The 25120-nt window shown below is 45.4% G+C and overlaps 2 protein-coding genes and 1 pseudogene across 2 annotated transcripts; 2 read left to right on the forward strand and 1 right to left on the reverse strand.

Annotated features, from left to right (window-relative positions):
* Positions 1-756: 756 nt before the first annotated feature.
* Positions 757-3087, forward strand: LOC144333518 (uncharacterized). The gene has a single exon (XM_077957731.1). It carries the CDS (start codon positions 2401-2403, stop codon positions 2701-2703), a length of 303 nt encoding a protein of 100 aa, XP_077813857.1. The 5' UTR covers positions 757-2400; the 3' UTR covers positions 2704-3087.
* A 597-nt stretch (positions 3088-3684) lies between these two features.
* The window catches only part of LOC709301 (thiamine transporter 2-like), a 43498-nt pseudogene continuing 22062 nt past the window's right edge, over positions 3685-25120 (reverse strand).
* LOC144333519 (uncharacterized) lies at positions 11135-11856 on the forward strand. The gene has a single exon (XM_077957732.1). It carries the CDS (start codon positions 11145-11147, stop codon positions 11451-11453), a length of 309 nt encoding a protein of 102 aa, XP_077813858.1. The 5' UTR covers positions 11135-11144; the 3' UTR covers positions 11454-11856.

The raw sequence follows: 25120 nt of genomic DNA on the forward strand, positions 1-25120 counted from the left end.
TGTAGTTCCAGCTACTTGGGAGGCTGAGGCAGGAGAATTGTTGAACATGGGAGGCGGAGATTGCAGTGAGCCAAGATCACATCACTGCACTCCAGTCCGGGCCACAGAGTGAGACTCCAACTTAAAAAAAAAAAAAAAAAATCCAGATCATAATATTATTCTAGGGTGTATTAATCAGGGTTCTGAGAAACAGAATCAGTAGGAAACATGAATAGATAAATGAGATTTATTATGGGAATTGGCTCATGTGATTATGGATGCCAAGAAGTCCCATGATCCGCTCTCTGCCAGGAAATCCAGTGGTGCAATTCAGTCCGAGTCAGAGGGGCTGAGAACACCACCGCCAATGGTGTAGGTCCCAATCAGAGTCCGACTGAGACTCGAGAACCAGGGTGCTGATGTCTGAGAGCAGGGGATGGATGTTCTAGCTTAAGAGGAGGGAGAGAGAATTCCCCTCACTCTATCTTTTTGTTCTATTTGGGCCCTTAATGGACTGGATAATACCTGTCTTAGTCCATTTTTTGTTGCTATAATGGAATACCTGAGAGTGGGTAATTTATAAAGAACAGAAATTTATTCTCTTACAGCTCTGGAGGCTGGGAAATCCAAGATTAAAGCACTGGCATCTGGTGAGGCCTTTCTGCATCTTCACATGGTGGAAGACAAAAGGGCAAGAGAGAGATAAACTATGTGTCCTCACTTGGCAGAAGAGCAGAAGAGGCTGAACTCACTCTCACAGGCCCTTGTCTTTTTTTTTTTTTTTGAGACGGAATCTGGCTCTGTCACCCAGGCTGGAGTGCAATCTCAGTGCACTTGCAACCTCCACCTCCCAGGTTCAAGCGATTCTCCTGACTCAGCCTCCTGAGTAGCTGAGATTGCAGGCGTCCACCACCATGCCTGGCTAATTTTTGTACTTTTAGTAGAGATGGGGTTTCATCATGTTGGCGAGGCTGGTCTCGAACTCCTGTCCTAAAGTGATCCACCCACCTCGGCCTCCCAAAGTGTTAGGATTACGGTCTTGAGCCACCACACATGGCCTCACAGGCCCTTTTTATAGTGGTATCAATTCCTTCATGAGGGCAGAGTCCTCACGATCTGAACACCTCCCATTAAGCCCCACCTTCCAACATTGTTGCATTGGGATTGTTTCCAACACCTGACTTTCGGGGAACACATTCAGACCATAGCAATGCCCACCCATGTTGGTGAAGGTGATCTTCTTTCCTCAGTACACAGCATTAGTCAAAAGCTAATCTCTTCTAGAAACATCCTCCCAGACATATCCAGAGACCAGCTATCAGGACATTCCTTAACCCAGTCAAGTGGACACACAAAATTTGCCATCATTCAGGGGAACCATAGTTCCTCCAACTCTGGGTCCTGCGGGGACCTGAGAAGACTCTTGGGTTCTCCTTGTCTTGTGCTCCTTGGCATGGCCTGGGGTGACTGATAAGAGCACCGTATTCTGAGAACAGACACACAGGGCTAGAACCTGTAGATTTCATTGATGGCCTTCACTATTCTGTTTTTCATTTTCATTTTTCCTTTGACAGGAAAGAGTAGTCTGCATAGGGATGGCCAACTAGAACTAATCATTTCGAGTAAGCATTCCATGGGGGACTGGTCCAGGATCAACCAGGCACCAGGGGACTACCAGAAACATGCCTTCAGCATTATCCTCCTTCCTTAACAGGCTGATGATAACAGAAGCCTCATTGAGTTTGGCAAGTGACTTGGCAACGTTCTGTTCAGGATGTGCTTTTATCATCTGCACAACACGAAGGATGCCCTGTCATAACCCGTGATAATGCAGGATCCCCTCTCCTCTGAGTCAGAGAGTCCTGACTAATGGTACAGGGTTAGCAAATAGCCGAGGAGCTCTGCCTAGGGAGGACAAAATAACATAACCTGAGACCACTCTTTTCTTTTCTGTATTCAAAGTGCTCTCCTCCATCTGAAGGGATGTTTTGCAAATTAATAAATAGTTACAAATAATGTAGGAATGAAAGATCTTTGTCCTGGGCTGATACAATGGAGAAATGTACAATAGCTAGGGAAATTGTAATCCCACTGTGACTTTTACAATTACCAAAAAAAGAAAAGGGAGTTGTTAGATGTTTACTGTTCTATATTATAGATGGCTTTAAAAAAACAAGTGAAACCTAAATTTAGCAAGATTTTGAAGTCAGAAGGACCCGTTAAGGAAGCGCACAAAAGATCATGTGAGATTCTGCCTTGGAGATTTGCATAAACAACAGGGAAGTAGCACTGAGTCTTAGGTCAACATTCTTCCCCAGAGTTAGTATATAAGCTCCACCCCCAGCAGAAGGAGGCATCAGACCTCCTCACCTCTCCTGAGTCCTCTCTGCTCACTTCTCCTGAGTCCTCTCTACTGACACCATGGGTTGCTGTGGTTGTGGAAGTTGTGGTGGCTGCGGTGGTGGCTGTGGTGGTGGCTGCAGTGGTGGCTGCGGTGGTGGCTGTGGTGGCTGTGGTGGTGGCTGTGGCAGCTGCACCACCTGCAGGTGCTACCGGGTGGGCTGCTGCTCCAGCTGCTGCCCCTGCTGCCGCGGCTGCTGTGGGGGCTGCTGTAGCACGCCCGTGATCTGTTGCTGCCGCCGCACCTGCAGCTCATGTGGCTGTGGCTGTGGGAAGGGCTGTTGCCAGCAGAAGGGCTGCTGCCAGAAGCAATGCTGCTGCTAGGTGGGCTGGCCTGGCCTCTGTCCTGTGGCAGGATATGCTGGGGACTTTCCTTCACCCCATTCACCTGCCTTACCTGTCCTCTGGGTATCCTAGCACTTATGCTCTTGGACTGTGACTTTGCTCCTGAAATCTGGGTTCCTGTATTTTCTGCTTTGGGTGTTCCCAGTCTTCCTACATGAAAAGTTTCCTCTCTAATATCAAGCAGCCAAAACAAAGATGTGAGGACAACCTACCTCTTCAGGAAGAGTCCACATCACTGAGCTCAACGAGGATTATGATTCCCAACAGACTTTTTGATGTATATGATCATTTCATTTCCATGTGCGTGCTTTTCTCTGCTTCTTTTCTCTCTTATATTCCTATTTGTCAATAGCTACTTTCTGAATCTCCTAATAAAATAAAAACATATCACTAAAAGTTTATCTTTGCCTTTATTTTGGTTTGAATATATCTCACATTCTAGAAAATCTTGATCTCTCTTAGAAAGCCTTTCATGGATGGGCAGTGATAGTGGAGAGAGTCAAAGACCCTGAGAGTAGCTTCCTGCTTCTGTTGTTTGTGCCCTCCAGTTACCAAACAGAATACTTGAATGTCCAGCATTTCTCTACAGTTTGTATTCAATTTTGAGATGGGAGGTTCCTTTAAAAAGAGATAAGCTGGGCTGGGCGTGGTGGCTCACATCTGTAATCCCAGCACTTTGGGAGGTCGAGGCGGGCAGATAACCTGAGGTTGGGAGTTCGAGACCAGCCTGGCCAATACGGTGCAACCCCATCTCTACTAAAAATACAAAAAAATTATCCAGGCACGGTGATGCACACCTGTAATCCCAGCTACTCAGGAGGCTGAGGCAGGAGAATCACTTGAACTCGGGAGACAGAGGTTGCAGTGAGCCGAGATCGTGCTACTGTACTCCAGCCTGGGTGACAGAGCGAGATTCTGTCTCAAAAAAAAGACAAGCTTCCTGAATGCATTCAAAATCCTGTTTTATTCACAAAGAACTAATTCGAACAAATTTTCAGAAACACACCTCTTTGCAAAATGCGGGTGACTACATGTGCTTTAGATTTCCATCTACTGGGGCCATTTACTCCTTGCCTGGAGGGCAGAGTTCCATCCTTTCTTAGAAGCCTAATGTTTACCACCCCCCACCACACCATAAATTCAGCCAACAGTGCACATTTAGAACTGTGGTATTATCGAGTTAGCTTTCACATTTCCCTAACCACAAAATTAATGCCATCAGGTTTTACTGACTATGTAGGCATTGATGAACATTGGATTTGGGCTTTATCTTAGCCCTCCTGGCTTTCTTGTATCCACCTTGGGCCCCACTTCTTATTTTCAAGTCAGTTGCTATTTGCTTTTCTGTCTAAATTAATTTAACCATGATTGGAGTATTGTTAAGGCTTATGGTTTCTTTCTAATTCATTTCAGATATTACTTAATAACTTAAACTGTGATTTATGTTTTCGTTCATTTCTTCTGTTTTTTTTTTTTTTTTTTTTAATTCATAAGCCTAAGGGGACTTGAGATTAGAATAATCTAATCTGTGTCCTTTTGCCGGACAAGTGAATCCATTTCTGATAGAAAAACCATTTTTGTGTGTATAGGATCTATGGTGTTTTTTATACCCAGAGAGAAAAGTAGATAATAATTAGATAATCCTCAATAATCATCATTCACTTGGAAGGTATAAATTGAAAGGCAAATGACGTTCTATGACTCAGACCATGAGTAGTCTATAAAGGCATTAACAATTTTTAGAAGAGACTTCTTTCTGTTGATCAACACTCATCAAGAGACTCCAAGATGTAGGCCAGGCCTGCTGGCTCATACCTGTGATCCCAGCACTTTGGGAAGCTGAGGCGGGTAGATCACTTGAGGTCAAGAGTTTGAAACCAGCCTGGCCAACATGGTGAAACCTCATCTCTACTAAAAATACAAAAATTAGCCAGGCGCGGTGGCACATGCCTTTAATCCCAGCTACTTGGGAGGCCGAGGCACAAGAATCGCTTGAACCCAGGAGGTGGAGGTTGCAGTGAGCTGAGATCGCGCCATTGCATTCCAGCCTGGGCAATGGAGCGAGACTCTGTCTCAAAAAAATAAAATAAAATAAAGAAACTCCTAGATATAAAGTCAGGTTTAAGGGGGTGAGACCAGTTCAGAGATGGAGCAAGTCCTGCCGTGGACTGTCTTTGGGATGGGATGCATTGTGCACAAAGAATGATCATCCTAGGCAAAGTGTGGTATTTGCCATGGTATCCCTATCAGAGGTGGGAAGCTAGCTTCCCTGAAACCATCTAGAATGACTTCAGAGCACTGAATCTTGTGGCTTCTTATTCTCTGTGGACTTTGCATTACATGCTCCCTCCCTCACACTTGGTCTGTTTAGGGCGGTGCCAGAGAGAGTTTCAGGCTGCAGCTTGTGCAGTTGCATGGCAGAGGCCGTGGCCCGCAGGGCGAAGGTCAGCACGCATGTCTGTACGGTAAGTTTCCTCATCCCTGGGTCCCAAGGCTCTAGTTTCTCAGATGGACTTAATACTAAAAAAAGAAAAAAAAAAGATGGTCAGAATTTAAAGAAGATATTTCTGTAGTTCAATTGTTCCCAACAAACTGTTTTCATTTTTCAGTCTACTAGTATTGTCACTTGGTTCACAAATCCCTATAAGCCCTGCCTATAAATTCCCCCACAGTAAGGGATAGTTGACTACATTTGTGCTAATTATTCAGACAACCTAAACCAAGACTCAAATTCACACCTGGATTACAGGGAGGTGCCTCCAGCTACTCCTCTGCTGAGGTGAGATGCAGACGGGTGTCCCCGGTGCACTGCATGGTGAGTTTTGCCCGTCTCTCCCAGGTGGGCCCCAGCGTGACATGTTTAGCCCCTGCCACAGGTTCCCCTCCCTGTCCTTCCCTGACTGAGCCCCAGGAACATTCAGATGCACTGATGGGCACCCCTGCACCTCTTGCTCGTATATTCCACCCTGACACCTGTGAGCGAGCCCGTGGGTCCTCTCTCCCTGTCTGCCTGGCTGAGACCACTCCCCCGGTGCCGCCTCCTATGTGACCCCCTCTTGGCACGCGGTGACTCCATCTCCTTAGGACCTGTGATTGGAATACACTGTTTTCCTGAACCTCTCCTTTGTCTCTTCTTTTTATTTATTTATTTATTTTTTTAAATTTTTGAGATGGAGTCTCGCTCTGTTGCCCAGGCTGGAGTGCAGTGGCACGATCTCAGCTCACTGCAAGCTCTGCCTCATGGGTTCAAGTGATTCTCCTATCCCAACTTCCCCGGTAGTTGGGACTACAGGCACATGCCACCACGCCCAGCTAATTTTTGTGTATTTTTTTTTTTAGTTGAGCTGGAGTTTCACCATATTGGTCAGGCTGGTCTTAAACTTCTGACCTCAGGTGATCCGCCCGCCTCGGCCTCACAAAGTGCTACAATTACAGGCATGAGCTACCGCGCCCAGCCTCCTTTGCCTCTTCTTGTGGCCATGCCTGACGGACCATCTGACTATCTCATAATATGTGTGTGTGTGTATATATATATGCACACACATACACACGCACAACACAAACCTTACACTAGGCCACCTGGGCTCTTTTTTCAGGAATCTGTGTCAACATGAGTAGTGACACCCAGCAAATCCTGGCAGACAGCCACTGTTTACACTGACTGGAAACAAATTCACACTTTCAACGAGTGGGACAGGAGGAGCAAGTGCCTAAGAAGTGTTGGGTCTTGGTGTCTGGAAAAGCCACATGTCCCAGAATCCTGCCCGTTGGGTTGGTCCACATTACTGTGTGGGAAAAGCGACTTGAGGGGTCCTCCCTCATGAGAAAAAGTGGATGCCCCTTGCCTTAGCGTAAGATGGATGAACTGATGCTTCTCTCCTGACCCCACTCTTCCAGCTGAGAACCATCACAAGGAGGGGGCAGTTCTACGGGTGAAGACTGGGAAGGAAGAATGAGTGAGAGGTGGGACCCCAGAGGTAAATCCTAAAGGCTGAGAGTAACTAAGGGGCTTTGGGTAGCCTGAGGGTCCTAGAGGCACAGGGCTCTTGGGGCTGGAAAGGGAATAGAACCAGAGCCGGATGAGTGCCCAAAACCACCTTGTCAATTTAGACATTGGGAGGCTCATCTCGCACCCGCCTCCGAATCCGCTCTTCTGAATTTCAGGGTGGAAGGAAAACTGTCTTTCTGTGACAACATCTTCCCCTCTTTGGAAATCTTATTTGACATGGTTATTTGACCCATGTTCCCTGTGTTTATAACATTCATGTGGTCAGTTCAACCTGTTTAAGCTTCTATCCAGAGCCAAGCTCTGCTTAGAGTAACAAGGAAACACCCTAAGTGGCCCTGGTGTGGTTGCAGCAAGAACCAGCTTCTCCTAGAGACACACCCAAGGAGCTTGACTTCCCTCGGCCCCCGCCCCACTGCTCGCCCAAGCTGGGATTCCCCACTCTCTACCTCGTTTCCTTCTCACTTTGCTGCTAAACCAGCCACAATAAATCAAGAATCTGGAGTCTGCAAAGAAAAGAATCAGGGAATCTCTATGAAAAATTAGCAGAAGGGGTGTTCGGGGACATTTTTTATTACGCATGAAGACACTCTCAGTAGGGCGTATGATTATTTTGATTCTAATGCTGATATTCTCCCATTACAGTGAAAGCTAATTTTGTAGTTCGAAGTGGTTGATACCACGGACTTCTATGATACCTGACATGGCTAAGAGCCAAATTTCATCTTTGCCCAAAGGTGACCAGGCTCCTGAATGATCATATGACCATTTGCAGTCTGAACAGGTATTTATGACTCCAGACTTCTCTTTCTAAGACTCTATCAAGAGAGAGATTTGGGGAAAGTTTTGGTTTATGATAATGAAGTGTCAGGCTGAGGATGTGCCCCCAAGTCCCTTCCTTCTTTACAAACCCACAATGGATTAATCATCCATGAATCTGTGTCTTTGTCAAGAATTCATCTAGTTTTTTATTCTTTGATTTATCTTTTGGGATAAAACTCATTTTTCCCCATGGACAGACAGTTTAGAGACTGGAAAGAACAAAAGAGATAGCTCTTTGAGAATGATTTAGTATAACTTATTAAGATAAGTGTTGCTTTGTGTATACAAATATACCCAGGCAGCGGTAAAAACAGCATGGAAATGAAGGCAACCTTAGAGGCATTTCAAGAAGGTCTAACTATTTTGACTCCATTTCGTTGAGGTCGTGACTTGAATTGTAATCAACATAGAAGGCTGCATGGTTATCATTTTTGTTGGTGATGATTAAATGCAGGCAGAATCACAAACAAACTGTAGGAATGTAAAATACTCACAGGCAGGTGACAGGTTCAGGTCATGCTTGTGTCCTGTTAGTCAGTGGCAGACAGAAGGGGAAAGCTTACCTACAGCAGTTACCTGCAGCAGCTGCCAGAGGCAGGTGCCTCGCCTAGCAGCAGCATTGCTTCTGGCAGCAGCACTTCCGCTGGCAACAGCCCTTCTGCTGGCAACAGCCCTTCCCACAGCCGCAGCCACATGAGCTGCAGGTGCGGCGGCAGCAGCAGATCACGGGCTGCTACAGCAGCCCCCACAGCAGCCGCGGCAGCAGGGGCAGCAGCTGGAGCAGCAGCCCACCCGGTAGCACCTGCAGGTGGTGCAGCTGATACAGCCACCACCACAGCCACCACAGCCACCACCGCAGCCACCACAGCCACCACCGCAGCCACTACCGCAGCCACCACAACTTCCACAACCACAGCAACCCATGGTGTCAGTAGAGAGGACTCAGGTGAAGTGAGGAGGGAGGACTCAGGAGAGGTGAGCAGGTCTGATGCCTCCTTCTGCTGGGGGAGGCCCTTATGTACCAACTCTGGAGACAGGAGAGGGAAGACACATGACCACTTCCTTGTTGTCATTTGACTTGATGTACATGGAGAAATCTCTCCATCTCATATTGACTTTCGTTTCAGACATCTTTGTCTTCACTACATTTTCGGTTTTGTTTATTTTTTTCGTAAAACTGTATTCCAGTATAAGTTAAAAAGGCCTAAAAGTTCTAGGGACGCATTCTGGGAGCTGAGGTGTGGTGAGGCGTCCTTAGCCATGACGGCCTTCTCCTTCTTCCTAAGATGCCCTGGGATTATGTGGCAAGTGCATAGGTCCATGAGTTGTTACAGGGCTTACAAACCCCACAAAGCACCAGGCAGTCCCTGGACCAAACAATCCGAGAGCTTCTCAGCGACAGGTGCAGTGATATTGAAGGCACAGTCCCTGACTTCAAAGGGCTTGCAATAGTAAGTAACCCCGCTAGCTGGGAGGTGTAAATGGCAGCAGATTCAAAGGTCACTGCCAAAGTCAGATGCCATCGTCCCATTTATTGGCCAGTGAAGGCACCGATGCTGCTCCTTCCCTCCTCATTTGAAGCACATCATTGTGATTTGTCTTCTGCACACGAGGTCTTAATGCTTATTTCAAAAGCAGAAATCAATCCTTTTAGGAGTCTGCATTTTGGTGATGTAATTCTTGGTCTGGTTCACTGTAACCTCTGCCTCCCAGGTTCAAGCGATTCTCCTGCCTCAGCCTCCTGAGTAGCTGGGATTACAGGCATGTGCCATGATACCTGGTTGATTTTTGTATTTTTAGTAGAAACAGAGTTTCATCATGTTGGCCAGGCTGGTCTCGAACTCCTGAGTTCAAGCAATCCTCCTGTCTCGGCCTCCCAAAGTGTTGGGATTACAGACGTGAGCCACTGTGCCCCACCAGGAATTCATTTTTGTCCTTGATTAGGTGATGTCAATTGATGACTAACAGAAACAAGTCTGTGCTAAACAGCCTGGCCTGGGCTCCCTAGAGAATAAGCTTTTGGGCTATTTAGAGAGCACAGAGTGGGAACATCGAGGGACGCATGGTCCAGAGGTCAGAGAAGCTTGCTGAGCTGAATGAAGGCCCAGCATGGGAAGGAAAGGAGTTTATGGCTCCAAGGAGAAGCCTGTGTCTGTGGACACGGTTTGTGGATCACAAACTTCATGAGAGTTTGTGACCAACAAAAAGTCTGTAAAAAAGGCAAGAAAAATACGAGTGCAAGCAGGGTCTTCTCCATGCGTGCTGAGGTAGAGGCTTCTGGCAATCAGTCAGTGCTCAGCAGCCAGCAGCCAGCATCTCTGCTGCAGACGAGATCATCCTCCAATTCATTTTGTAACAGGCTTGCTGCCCAAAGCCTGTTTTCCCGACTTGGTAAAATTGTTCTTCAGAAATTTGAGCAAGAGAAAGTGCTGCCACGTCCCTATGGCTGATTAGATTTGTTTATTAATGACTGCAAGCTGTCCCTGTGGTATTTGGAGTAAACAGAGCATTTTCAACTTCTCAGGGAGTTGCTTGAACTGGGATCGTGGGGACAGTGGAGCTACAGATACTTGAATAGGTTTGAAGTTATTAATGAGGCAGAAGCAACAGAATTTGGTGAAAGACTAGAAATGGAATTAAGAGAAAAGAAAGATTCAAAGATAATTTTTAACATGGATTCGTACCTTGATGGATATGGAGCAGTGCAGGAAAAACGCAGTTTTTTTTTTCTGGTGGATAGTTGGTGATCAGGCAGGGAGAATTATGACTTGAGTCTGGAGCATGTGACACTGGAGATGTCTCTGAAACCCCAAGGGGAGAAGATGGAATGGGGAGTGGCTACTGATGGATTTTGTAGTCTGCAGGAGAGTCTGAGCTGGAGGCTTTCCATGGAGAAACTAACCAGGGAATACACATGTGGAAATCTACACCGTGGGTGTGAATGTGAACAATCCGGGAGGGAGGACAGAGCGAGAAGAGAAGGGAGTGTTGCTTCAAGCCTTATCATAGAAAATTGTGAGGAAAACAAAAAAGAAAAAAGTCATTTACTACAAAGATCCCCTCAGAAATATAGCTGGGAAGTGAGCACTTTTGCAAAAACGACATGTTTTATTTGGATGCTCTTATTTACTCTTTTGCATCTCGGGAGTTTCCAAGAAACCGGGGTGATTTCCTGGAGAGAAGCCATTGCAGAGAGATGGAAAAGCAGCTGGCAGCAACCTTGGGTTCCGGCTTAACCCGAAGTCTCAAGGATTCAACTGGTTTCTGAGAAAATGAAGATCCTCTCCTAAATGTTAGCATCTCTTGGCTTGCTTTTCATCTGGTTTTAACAGAGACAAGTGAAAATGAGCAAACGTTTTGGGTCAAATATAGCCCATAAGGATGTAAACAAAGAATAATCCTAGATAACCTTATCATGGAAACTGCAGCAGCAACAAGGAAGTGACCACTGGTCATGTGTCCCGGGTCACTCCCTCTTCCTTTTCCTGAGATGATACATAAGGGCCTCCCCCGAGCAGAAGGAGGCATCAGACCTCCTCACCTCTCCTGAGTCCTCTCTCCTCACTTCTCCTGAGTCCTCTCTACTGACACCATGGGTTGCTGTGGTTGTGGAAGTTGTGGTGGCTGCAGTGGTGGCTGCGGTGGTGGCTGTGGTGGCTGCGGTGGCTGCGGTGGTGGCTGTGTTGGCTGTGGTGGTGGCTGTGGCAGCTGCACCACCTACAGGTGCTACCGGGTGGGCTGCTGCTCCAGCTGCTGCCCCTGCTGCCGCGGCTGCTGTGGGGGCTGCTGTAGCACGCCCGTGATCTGCTGCTGCCGCCGCACCTGCAGCTCGTGTGGCTGCGGCTGTGGGAAGGGCTGTTGCCAGCAGAAGTGCTGCTGCCAGAAGCAATGCTGCTGCTAGGCAGGGCACGTGCCTCTGGGCAGGGGCTGCAGGTATCTGTCCTGTAGGTAAGACTCCCATCCTTCCCATCCTGTCTGGTCTCTCCCTCCTCTATGGTCTTGAACTCTGTTGCTGTGTTTGTTTGGTGTTTCATGTCTTTCCATCTGAAAAGCTACCAAACTAATAGGAACCATCTCATGGAAAAATATGAGAGCAGCGCAGCACCTGTGTAACTGTCCAAGTAACTGACCTCAGGAAAATGAAATCACAACTCCTCGTGTTTGGTCTGACGGACATACTCACGCCTATGCAGCTCCGTCTTAGTTCCACTCTTCCCATCGGCATGCGATGCTTCTTTGTTTTTTGCTTTTGTGTTCTTAGTTATCATGTAACCTTGTCCAAATTTCCTAATAAAATAAACTAAGTGCCCATAAAAAGTTCTCTTCTTTGCCTTTCTTCCGTTTAATCACACTGGATTCTGGTTTGTCTGTTCAGAAACTGGAGAGAGATTTTATCTATTTTATCTTTGAACAAAGCCTTTGAAACACTTGCGCCCTGGCTCATGCCTGTAATCCCATCACTTTGGGAGGCCAAGGCAGGAGAGTCCAGGAGTTCAAGACCAACCTGGGCAACATAGTGAGACCCCCGTCTCTACAAACAATACAAAAATTAGCTAGGTGTGGTGGCGCGTGCCTGTAGTCTCAGCTACTCAGGAGGCTGGGGCAGGAAGATCACTTGAGCCTAGGAGGTTGAGGCTGCAGTGAGCCGAGATCACGCCACTGCACTCCAGTCTGGGTGACCCAGCAAGACCCTGACACACACACACACACACAACAATAACCAAAAAAAAAAAAAAAAAAAGAAAAAAATGAGAAACACTTGCTATGGCAGCAATGCAGCAAAGGATCATGTAAGAAGCTGCCTCCAGGCCTCTGGGGACCAGCCCTGCTCAGAGACACATCACGTTGCCCTGAAATGTGTCTTCCTCCTTAGAGATCCGGGGTCCCTGTTTTTGTTTGAGATAGAGTCTCACTCTGTTCCTCAGGCTGGAGTGCAGTGGCACTGTCTTGGCTCACTGCAACCTCTGCCTCCTGGGTTAAGTGATTCTCCTGCCTCAGCCTCCCAAGTAGCTGGCATTACAGGCATGAGCCACCATACCCAGCTGATTTTTGTATTTTTAGTAGAGACAGGGTTTTGCCACGTTGGCCAGGCTGGTCTCAAACTACTGACCTCAAGTGATCCACCCGCCTCAGCCTCCCAAAGTGCTGGGATTATAGGCGTGAGCCACAGGAGCCTGCCTGGGGCCTCTGTTTTATTGATGTAAGATGACACAGTCCTTCAGCAGCAGACCCACATACCAAACTCAGGCGTTCCAATCAAGAACAAATACGGAATTTAATGGTGGGGTAAGCTCAGCTGGGTTTTGATGGGTTTCTTTCATTCATATATTTCATATTCTTCTTTCTTCTTCCTCCCTTTCTCCTGTGTGTGAGGCTTTCTTCTTTTCCTTTTTTTCCATATGCTGCAACATTTCGTGGAAGACATTTGAAACATTTTATTTATTGATTTATTTTTGAGACAGAGTCTTGCTCTGTCACTCAGGCTGGAGTGTAATGGTGCGATCTCGGTTCACTGCAAACTCTACCTCCCAGGGTCAAGCGATTCTTTTGCCTCAGCCTCCTGAGTAGCTGGGATTACAGGCACCTGCCCCCATACCTGGCTAATATTTATTGAAACATTTTAGAACCAAATACATTCAACTGTGAAAAAACTCTCCCAGTGACACCGTCTTCTCTACTATCCTTAGTAAAATTAAGAAATGAAATCAGGGCCTAATAAAAGAAAACCCATGGGAAGGGGATTTTCAAGCTTCTTTGAAGGAGGAAGTATTTTCTTCAACTGCTTTAATTTAATGAAGAGCATGTTGCTCTTTCCTTTCCCTTCTTTTTTTCTTGTTGATTATTTTCTCCAGCTTCCACACTTTTTCTGACTGTTGAGGTTCTATGGTTTTGTTTGTTATAGACTTTAGGCTGAGGAGATTTGGGATCAAGATGGTTTCATGTTTTCACACATTGATGCGGCCTCTCTGTTCAAAACAGGAAAAAGAAAGCTTGTTTTTGTGTTACATACACAGGATAGATATGTGTATATAACATATAAAAATAAAATAACAACATAGCTGAACTCAAAAACAAGACATCTATCTCTGGGGACCACAGACTGAAAATGTAAAATGCGAGGCTGAAGCTGTGGGCTTGCTGGGTTCTGGGTTACAGACATGACGTGCGTAGGATACAAGAGAGGCCAAATACCCCATGAGAGTGGGGATCAGAGCCAGTCTTGCTTTTGAAGATACGTGTCAGAGTGGGGCCCCCTTCATCTTGGAATAAACCTGCTGTCCTTTGCTGCCCGGGGCTGTGGCTTCTGAACTGCTAACCCCTTATACCAGGTGTCCCCAAACACCAGACCACAGACCAGGACTCACAGCAGGAGGTGAGCGGTGGGCAAGCGTGCAAAACTTCATTTGTATTTACAGCCGCAGCCGCTCCCCATCGCTCACATTACCACCCAAGCTCCGCCTCCTGTCAGATTAGCAGCCACAGCATTAGCTTCTCATAGGAGCACAAACCCTATTGTGAACTCCACATGTGAGGGATCTAGGTTGTACATACTTTATGAGAATCTAATGCTTGTTGATCTGTTACTGTCTCTCATCACCCTCAGATGGGACCATCTATTTGCAGGAAAACAAGCTCAGGGCTCCCACTAATTCTACAATTATGAGTTGTACAATTATTTCATGATATATTACAGTATAATAATAATAGAAATAAAATGCATTGTAAGTGTAATGTGCTTGAATCATCCTGAAACCATCTCCCCACTTCCCATGGAAAAACTGTCTTCTACAAAACCAGTCCCTGATGCCAAAAAGTTGGGGACCACTGCCTTAGAGAGACTGGAGGATACAGACAGTCTTTTTTATTTTTTATTTTTTGGGACAGAGTCTCGCTCTGTCACCCAGGCTGGAGTGCAGTGGTGGGATCTCAGCTCACTGTATCCTCTGCTTCCCGGGTTCAAGTGATTCTCCTGTCTCAGTCTCCTGAGTAGCTGGGGTAAAATTATAGGTTCCTGCCACCACACCTGGCTAACTTTTTTTTTTTCCCCGTATTTTTAGTAGAGTTGGGGTTTCACCATGTTGGACAGGCTGGTCTCGAACTCCTGATCTCTGGTCATCCGCCTGCCTTGGCCTCCCAAAGTGCTGGAATTACAAACATGAGCCAACATGCCCAGCCCAGACACAGTCTTTAGACTACAGATTGACCTAAATCCTCTGCAGGCTTGAGAATAACCTATTATTATCCCCATTAACACTACGGGATGGGGCCTGGGGATGGGACAGGAAAAGACAACTGCAAAACTGCTAGACAGGTGGAGGCAGGTGGTGCTGGATCAGGGTGTGTGTGTGAGTGGGATGAGGAGAGAAAGTGACAGCAGTGGAAACAAAAACACCTTGCACTGAAAATTATGACACTGACGGACTTCATCGGCCCCGCATGGCTTCCTGAGCCCGGCTTCTTGATCATGGTGAATCTCAGGCTTCTGATGCCCCTCGCTGCCTACCTGTAAGTAATCAACCTGCTTCATGTCATTCGTTGTGTGTGTGGGTGTGAGCCTCCCTGGACTCAGACAAATTGGTAATCAGTGCACAGTGAATCTGTTCCCCAAAACTGACACAGCAGGCAGGGTCCAGTCTGACAGAATCATGGCTCATTGGTGAAGCAAGGGGCAAAACCTCCCAGTACCTGGTTGAAGGTGGAGACGTCAGCCTGGGGGCACAAGAGCTGGACAGTACTGCTGGACATCTTATGGGTCAGGAGGGGTTATATGTGGGACTCCTGGATGTGAGTGAGCTGGCCATGGACTAAGGCTGCCAGAAAGGAATGTGGAAACGAGATCGTGGCGCACAGGCCCCTGATTGTTGGGCACTGATGCGATCCTTCATTCCTGCTGCTGGAGAGCTCAGGAACAGAATGCTCAGATGGACCCTGAAGCACCTGAGAAGGATGAGGAAAGAGGTACTCAGGTCCTGAGGCATCTGAGCAGGAACCAACTATGCAATGCAGGCTGCCACAGAAAGGGAGACTTTCTAGCTAAAGGACAGGTATGGAAATGGTTCAGAGATGCCTTATGTGGCCTGGTTGATGTGTTTGTTTGATAAAAAGACATTGCAGACCCAATGTCTCGGGCCGAACGGTGTGGTTGGAATGAGGCCAACGTCTCTGGGTCTCCACTGGAGGTCAGTGGCACTATACTCCTGTCCATACAGAAAGGGAAAGAAGGGGAATTCAGACATTTCTGGGGTTCTTGGCTACTGGAATCCATATGGCAATATTTCCAGGTCCCCTTAGGGGAAAAATTAACCTGGTGACGTTGGGAGGTTTGAGGACAAACATGGTGACCTGTGGTGCTTATCTGTTTCCAGGTGGCGCCCTCGGGCCATTTTGGGTGCTGGAGACCACGGTTCCTACCACTTAGTGTATTATATGCACTAACGTAGGCTGCTTGTGGCACAGACCATCACTGTGACCTGAGGGGTACGGTCTCCTACAGCTAAGAATCTGAGCTGTAATAGTGGAACATATCCACTGCTGCTGGCTACCTAAGCTCCCAAACCTGATGGGTTATTCAACAAAAGCAGTACTACAACTAAGAGAAAAAAGTATATTACTTGTTTAAATCTGCATCAGTCAGGGTTCAACCTGAGAGACAGAACAAATAGGAGATATAAATTAAGAAATTAATTTTAAAAAGTTGGCTTCCATGGTGTTGGAGGCTGATAAGGCAGTCCAAAATCCACAGGACAGGCCATCAGAAGGGGTGGGCTAGGACTCACAGGCATAGGCTGAAGCTCCTGAACACAGACTGACTCTCCGTCTCCAGAGGAACCTCAGCACTGCTGGTAAGGCCTTTCCCCTGACTGAATTGGGTCTACCCGGATTATTGAATCAGTTCCTCTAGGATTGTATTTTTTTTTTTTTTTTTTTGAGACGGAATCTTGCTCTATTGCCCAGGCTGGTGTGCAGTGGCGCAATCTTGGCTCACTGCAAGCTCCGCTTCCCGGGTTCACGCCATTCTCCTGCCTCAGCCTCCCGAGTAGCTGGGACTACGGGTGCTCGCCACCACGCCCAGCTAATTTTTTTTTGTATTTTCAGTAGAGACAGGGTTTCACCGTGTTAGCCAGAATGGTCTCGATCTCCTGACCTCGTGATCTGCCCGCCTCGGCCTCCCAAAGTGCTGGGATTACAGGCATGAGCCACCTTGCCCAGCCAGGATTGTATTGAAAATCAACTGATTATGGACTTCAATCACATCTGTAAAATGCTTCACAGCAACGCCGAGGTTCGTGCCCTTACATGTCCCACTCTTTCGGTTTCCATGTTGTTCTGGGGTGGACTTGAATGTGTTGAAACAGCATTTTGGGTTTCAATTGCTCACTGAGGCCATGTAGATGGTTTGTTTCAATCTGTTCAATTAAATAATTTGATGGTACCCAGTTCACTGGCCAATGGATGTGGTCTTGAAGGGGCTCATGATGGTCCAGTCTTTCAAGGCACCCAGTTTCATCAATTATCAACTCATGGCCAATCTTGTTTCATCCATGCCCCAACCATTTACCCTTCCCCCCATGGGTTAATTTGAATCCCGTATCACATAATTTAATACTAGTTTTTAATTTAATGTTTAATATTTACTAAATATTTCAGTTTGTATTTTTAAAAATAAGGACCCAGAATGTAGAAATAAAGATTCAGAAAGAGTGTATTACAAGGTGGGAAGAGATGTAAATTTAAATACGATCATCATGGCAGGCCTCATTGAAAAGGAGACATTTGAACAAAGACTTAAAGGAAGTGAGTCGCAGAGCGAGCCATGTGGATATCTGGGGGAAAGAGTATTCCAGGGAAAGGAAGCTAAAGTCCAAAGATGGTTTCTGAAATATTTAAAGATGCTCAAGGAGCCCAGGGTAGCTGAACTGAGTGAGAGGAAGAAGAGTAGAAAATGAGACCAGATAGGTAAAGGGGAGGGCAGGAAGACCAGGTAAGGTTTGCAGATTACCCTCAGGCCTGTGGTTTTTTACTGTGTATGAACTGGAAAGCCATTGGAGAGTTCAGAGCAGAAAAGTGACATGATCTCCTGTATATTGTATAAAGAGAGCTCTGACTGCTATTTTGAGGCTAGGTTGAAGAGGGCAAAGGATTAAAGCAGAGATGAGTTAGAAGGTCTTGCAATAAACCACGTGGATGAGATAGTGACAACTCAGACCAGAGCAGTAGCCATGGAGGTGGTGAGAAGTAACTATCTCCTAGATTTAGTTTGAAAATAAAGAAAAGAATATTTTCTGACACGTTACATTTGAGATGAGAGAGACTAGGAGGAGTCAAAAATGACTTCAAGGTTTTGGGCCTAAGCAACTTGAAAGATGGGGAAAAATGGCAGATAACACCGTTTTGAGCAAGATGAGGATTCCACCTGGAGCAGGCTGAACTGCAGATGTCCACTAGACATCCCAATGGAAATGCTGAGTAGTAGGCAGCTGAATACAGCGGTCTGAAGATCAGGGGGAAAAGTCAAGGTCTGAGCTATCATTTTTGGCATCATCAGGATACAAATATAGAGATTGCATGAAACCATCAAAGACTGTATAGAGAAAAGAGTTTCTAAGCACTTAACCTTAGGAGCTCTAGGGTTAACACCTCTGAAAAAAGAGGAGACACCAGCAAAGGAGACAGAAAGGAGCACCCAGTGAAGAAAGAGTAAAATTAAGAATGCATGGTGTCCTGGAAGTGAGTATGGAACTGTTTCAAGGGGCAGAGAGTGACAATGGTGACAACGTTACCAACGGGTAAAGCGAGATGCGTGAAGTGAGGTGAGCACTGGCGAATGACTGCTGGATCGATACCGGTGATCTGGACAGGAATGGTTTTGGTGAAGTATTGAAGACAAAAGATGGATATGAATGGATTTAAGAAAAAGTATGAGGAGAGGAATTAGAGAGACAGGAAATAGACTACACTTTCATAAATTTTTGCCTTAAAGGGAAGCAAAGAGATGACTTAATCTCACAAACATAATGTTAAGCAAAACAATCGATGTAAGAATGCCCAACTATATTCATATAAAATATTTTTATGTATGTCTATGTGTATAAACACATATATACATATATTTTAGAAACAGAGTCTTGCTCTGTTGCCCAGGCTGCACGAACCCTATAGTGAACTGTGCGTGTGACAGATCTAGGTTGCACACTCCTTATGACAACCATAGCTCATTGCAGCCTTGAACTCCTAGGCTCAAGTGAGCCTCCTGTCTCAGCCTCCCAACTAGCTAGGACCACAGTGGTGGTGACGAAGTGGTCTTCCCTAGGTACAGGCAGTAAGGAGGAGAATTACCTGTAGAGAATTTAAAAGCAATAGTAAAACTGATGAAGGGCCTGTCTGTATTTTATTGTTGCCATGTACCAGCAATTCTAAATAATGATGGTGATAAAGTATGCTCCCCACCAGGTGGGCTGCTACTCCTCCCGGCTTGGCATGCCACCCTGGCAGTGTCTAACTAATCACCTTTACCTTTTCCAGAACAGCACAAAAATCTTTGGTTTTGAACATTCTTCTAATCTCTAATTTATTACTGTCCAGAATGTTAGTCTCATGTTCTTGAAAACTCTTCAAGATATAAAAAGTTAACTACTGTTTGACATGGCCAGTGTTGAGATTTACTCACGTGTTTTCTGTTTCACACTCCCTCTTGCATCATATGCCTTCTTTTGGGGTAATTTTCCTTCTTCCTCGAGTGCATCCTTTAGCAGCTGCTTTTGGAAGAGTCTGTTACACCCTTACTGAGTGAGTGTGTCTCACTCACTCCATTTCTGTTTGTCTGAAAATGTCTTTATTTTACTCTCATTTTTTGAAACGTTTTCCTCTTTGTGTACAACCCTAAGCTGGCAATTATTTTCTCCAGCACTTTGAAGGCATTATTCCACTACCTTTCTGGCTTCCATTGTGTGCCATTGAGAAGTCATTTGTCAATCTAATTATCATTTTTCTGTAGGCGATGCTCTTTTTATTCTTCTGACTGTTTATAAGATTTCTTTTTCTTTGGTATTCTGTAGTTTCACTATGGTGTGTTTAGATTTGAATTTCTTTTCATTTACTCCTTTGGAGAGCTGTTAGGCTTCCTAAATCTAATTCATGCCTTTCATCTCTTCTGCAAAATTCTCCATGGATATTTCTTTGTCTGTCTGTCATTTCTATCTTATTATCTCCCCAAGGAACTTCAAATAGACCTTTGTGGAACTTTCTCACTCTAATCTCCATATGTTTTAATAATTTTTTCACTTTCATCTCTGTGCTGTATTCTAAATGAGCTCTTCCAGTTTAATATTTTCTTCTTTATTGCTCTTAACTTCTCCATAGCTCTTGTTTATTAAGCTTTTATTCTTGACTACAGTCATGCATCCTTAATAACAGGGATATTTCTTGAGAAATGCACTGCCAGGTGATTGTGTCATTGTGCAAACATCATATGGTAGACTTATACAAACCTAGATGGCATAGCCTGCTACATACTTAGGCTAAATGGCATAGCCTATTGTTCCTAGGCTATAAACTTGTACAGCCTGTTACTGTACTGAATGCTGTAGACAATTGTAACACAATGGTAAGCATTTGTGTATCTAAACGTATTTACACATAGAAAAGATACAGTAAAAATACATATAAGGGATAAAACATGGTACACCCGTACAGGGCACTTACGTGAACAGAGCTCCAGGGCTGGAAGTTGCTCTTTTAGGATCTTGCTCTGTCACCCAGGCTGGAGTGCAGTGGCACAGTCTCGGTTCACTGCAACCTCCACCTCCCGGGTTCAGGCGATTCTCCTGCCTCAGTGTCTGAGTAGCTGGGATTACAGGCACCTGCCACCACGACTGGCTAGTTTTGTATTTTTAGTAGTGACGGGGTTTCACCGTGTTGGCCACACTGGTCTCGAACTCCTGAACTCGGGTGATCTGCCCTGCCCACCTCGGCCTCCCAAAGTGTTGGGATTTTACAGGTGTGAACCACCGTGCCTGGCCACTTATTATAATTATCAAGTGTTATATGCTGTACGTAATTGCACGTGCTAGACTTTTATAAGACTTGCAGTGCAGTAGTTTGGTTTACATTGGCATCACCACAAACACATGAGTAATGCTTTGCTATACAACATCATGATGGCTACGATGTCACTAGGTGATAGGAATTTTTTTTTTTTTTTTTGAGACGGAGTCTCGCTGTGTCACCCAGGCTGGAGTGCAGTGGCCGGATCTCAGCTCACTGCAAGCTCCGCCTCCCGGGTTCATGCCATTCTCCCGCCTCAGCCTCCCATGTAGCTGGGACCACAGGCACCTGCCACCACGCCCGGATAATTTTTTTTTTGTATTTTTAGTAGAGACGGGGTTTCTCCGTGTTAGCCAGGATGGTCTCCATCTCCTGACCTCGTGATCCACCCGTCTCGGCCTCCCAAAGTGGTGGGATTACAGGCGTGAGCCACTGCGCCCGGCCAGTGATAGGAATTTTTCAGTTCCATTACGATCTTATGGGACCACTGTCATATACGTCAGGGGTTCTCAACCTCCAGTCCAAGGGCCTGTACCAGGGTCCATGGCCTGTTAGGAACCAGGCCGCCAGCAGGAGGTGAGTGGCGGGTGAGCAAGAGAAGCTTCATCAGGCCGGGCGCGGTGGCTCAAGCCTGTAATCCCAGCACTTTGGGAGGCCGAGACGGGCGGATCACGAGGTCAGGAGATCGAGACCATCCTGGCTAACACGGTGAAACCCCGTCTCTACTAAAAAATACAGAAAACTAGCCGGGCGAGGTGGCGGGCGCCTGTAGTCCCAGCTACTCGGGAGGCTGAGGCAGGAGAATGGCGTAAACCCGGGAGGCGGAGCTTGCAGTGAGCCGAGATCCGGCCACTGCGCTCCAGCCTGGGAGACAGAGCCAGACTCCATCTCAAAAACAAAAACAAACAAAAAAAAGAAGCTTCATCGGTATTTACAGCCACTCCCCACTGCTCGCATTGCTGCTTGAGCTCTGCTTCCTGTCAGACCAGCAGCGGCATGAAATTCTCATGGGAGCGTGAACCCTATTGTGAACTTTGCATGTGAGGGATCTAGGTTGTGCACTCCCTATGAGAATCTAATGCCTTATGATCTGTCATTGGCTCCCAGGAAAACAAACTCAGGGCTCCCACCGATTCTACATTATGGTGAGTTGTAAAATTACTTCATTATATATTACAATGCAATAATAATAGAAATAAAATGTACAAAAATATAATGCATTTGAAATCCTGAAACCATTCCCCCACCTTGGTTTGTGGAAAAATTGTTTTCAACGAAACCAGTCCCTGGTGTCAAAAAGGGTGGGGACTGCTGATATACACGGTCCATCATTAACCAAAACATACTTATGCTTCCCATGACTGTAGTTCTATTTTTCCCCAAATTCCTGATTATTTTGTTCTATTCTTAGGATGTTCTATTTATGTATCTTGTTCTATTCTTATGATGTTATTTTCCTCCACGTGTAAACATACTGAACATTTTATATTCGAATACTGATCATTCTTCTATGTCAAATCGTTGTTAGTCTGATTTCGCTATCTATTACTTCAGTTGGCTTGTTCCTGAAACTTTATATCCTTGTATGATTCTGAATTTTTAAAATTCATAATCTCATATTTGATGGAATTTTATGTGTGGCAATATTTTGATTCCTGTATTGAGGTACATTCTTTCAGAAATCATTTGCCTTTGTTACATATAGGTGCCTGGAGACATTGCCAATCAGGACCACTTTAAACTAAATTTTCAGCTTAAAAGAGAAAAGTGTAGCCTGTAGGAGTAGGACTCCAGAATTATGTGAGTGCTGGTTTATAAAGACAAATGCTGAGGGCATATTCTCCAGACTCCACCCAGATTAGTCTTCTTCCTGAGGGATTTCCCCCTGTCATTTTGTATTTTGTTCTGATTCATCATTCACTGAGGATGTGGCCCTTTGGGGTTGTCACTAGAACCAAAACTTTAGGTTCTGGGGGAACCAGCAGATGCCCTGAGCACACAGCAGAGTCAATGCTTCCTTAGCTATCTGGCCTCCTGTTCTTGCTTTGGCATCTGAGGATTTTTCTTAGTTTCTTACCAGTCCAGCCATTTATTTTTTTTAAAATTAAATGTATATCCATGAAATCCAAGGGTTTTGTGGTGTAAAGATTTTTCTGATATCCAGTCTGTTGTTGCCTAATGCAAGTAAGCCTTTCTTACTTTAATGTTTTTTAAAAAGTCTGTTGCCTTTAATAAATAAGCTTTTCTTAATAAAAAAATTTAAAAACATTGACTGAAATTTGTTTAAACTTCAAACAACCCTAAAGTCCCCCTCTTAGTCCATTTTCTGTTGACTGAGAATACCTGAGACTAAAACATTTGTTAAAAAATGACGCTTATTTAGCTCACAGTTCTGGAAGCTGGGAGATCCAAGATCAGGGGGCAGTATCTGGCTGGCTTTTGGCGAGGGCCTTGCTTTGTGCCGTGTCATAACACAGCGCATAAATCCATTAAGGGAGGAGAAGGAGAAGCGCATGTGCAGAGACCAAACATGGGAGGCAGCCTTGCTTATAACAACTCACTGGAGTGGTGACTAATCCATTCCCAAGCGAGCAAGAGCTTCCTTTCAGGAGAAAGGCATTGATCCCTCTTGAATGACCCAGTCACCTCTTAAAGACACCACTTCTCAACACTGCCACATTAGGGACCAAGCCTCAGCACGAGATTTGGTGTCGTATTCCAGCCATGGCACCCCTTTCTCCTTTAAGTTCAACCCCTCAATCCCATTCCCCCTAAGGTAATTGCATGGAGACCATCTCCATTAGGATAGAAAAGTAAGAAAACAAGGCAATGTCTAAATGATCAGGACCCAAACTCACTGAAAATCCATTTAAGGAGTTTATTTTGTTTGATAATGATAATGTGGGCCAGGTACGGTGGCTCAGGCCTGTAATCGCAGCACTTTGGGAGGCTGAGGTGGGGGTAGATCACCTGAGATCAGGAGTTCGAGACCAGCCTGGCCAACATGGCGAAACCCCGTCTCTACTAAAAATACAAAAATTAGCTGGGTGTGGTTGCGTGTGCCTGCAATCCCAGCTACTTGGGAGGCTGAGGTAGCAGTGAGCCGAGATTGCACTCCAGCATAGGCGACAAAGCAAGACTGTTTCAAAAAAGAAAAGAAAAGAAAGAAAATCTGGCCTTTGACTTCAGCTGTCCTTTGAGTTAAGACACCAAAAAATAGTTTATGAAATAGTGGAACCTAAGGCTGATGGACCACACACATCCTGCATTTGAGTCCATGAATATGAAGTGAGAACACTCATCTGGGCTATCTGGACTGTCAAATACCACATATTCCACACACACTGAAAAATATCCATTTTGATATATGTGAGCCTATTCCAAATCCAGACGAATCCCCATTTCATGCACTTAAAATAATGTCATCACTGTATTTGACTTTTTGGGTGGTAATCTTTCTACGCAGAGTGCCCCTCTCCTTACTAATCCCTTTGAGGTTGCAACTAAAAATGCGTTTTCATGATTCTAACTTTTATTTAATTAAAGGTAGATTAAAGTACCAGTTATGCTAGCTGGTTAATCTAATGGAGGGTGCAATCAGAGGCCATCAGCTGGTCCCAGAGTGGCTGAGTGCAACGGCTGCTGGTTGTGAGCACTGGGCAGGGTCTCTGTGTATTTGCCAGTGAGGAAAATGAAGGCAGAGCAGCACAGCAGCTGTGGTTTCTGTGATATCAAGGGGGCACTTGGGGCCACTGGCCTTTCCCTTTTCTTTTTGTGTATACTCCCCAAACTTGGTGATAAGAGTTGCTTTTCATGTCTTAAGCCTCAAGACCATCCAGGGAGGAGAAGGGTGAAGGCAAAGAAATTAGTGAATGACGGAGGCATCTTACTTTCAACTCCCTTGATCAAGAAGAAATGGCGCTTACTCATTCTGTTTCTCATTCCAAAAGTTATCTCTGCAAACTGGGGGGTGAAAGTGGGGAAGTGGGGGCTGATGAGAGGGATGAAGAGGTCTGGTAACAGGTAACCAAGAGGTGGGTGTTCTGGTGTAAAACTTGTGGGTTGTTATTACTTCGTTTACCTAATTAAAGGCTTACTTTAAAAAATTAACCTTATTCGAGATGTTGTATGGTTATTTACCCATCCCCTCCAAATCCCTCTTATATTCAAACTCGTGAATTTCATCTGTTTTTGGAAATAAGATTCTGCCAGAAAATCATTTTATATCATTAGTTAACCACAGTATATTCTTACGCCCTCAGTAAAGATGATTATATCTACCACTCTCTCCATAACCGGCTTGGTGATTATTACTAAATTACTCTTCAGCTTTTTCTAGTTGAGATAAAAATGCTTCTTTTAGCTTTTCTCATGGGCCTCTTCCCCTAGTCTTTCAGTCATCTTCAAAGATGTGTCTTAAAACCTCTTTTTAAGATCTTCATAAATCCATTAAGATCTTTTAAAATCCATAAATAGTTCATGTTGTGATAGCAGTTTGAGAGATGCTGGGAAAATGAAGGAATC

This window comes from Macaca mulatta, chromosome 12 (genome assembly GCF_049350105.2).
Source record: "Macaca mulatta isolate MMU2019108-1 chromosome 12, T2T-MMU8v2.0, whole genome shotgun sequence".
Lineage (NCBI taxonomy): Eukaryota > Metazoa > Chordata > Mammalia > Primates > Cercopithecidae > Macaca > Macaca mulatta.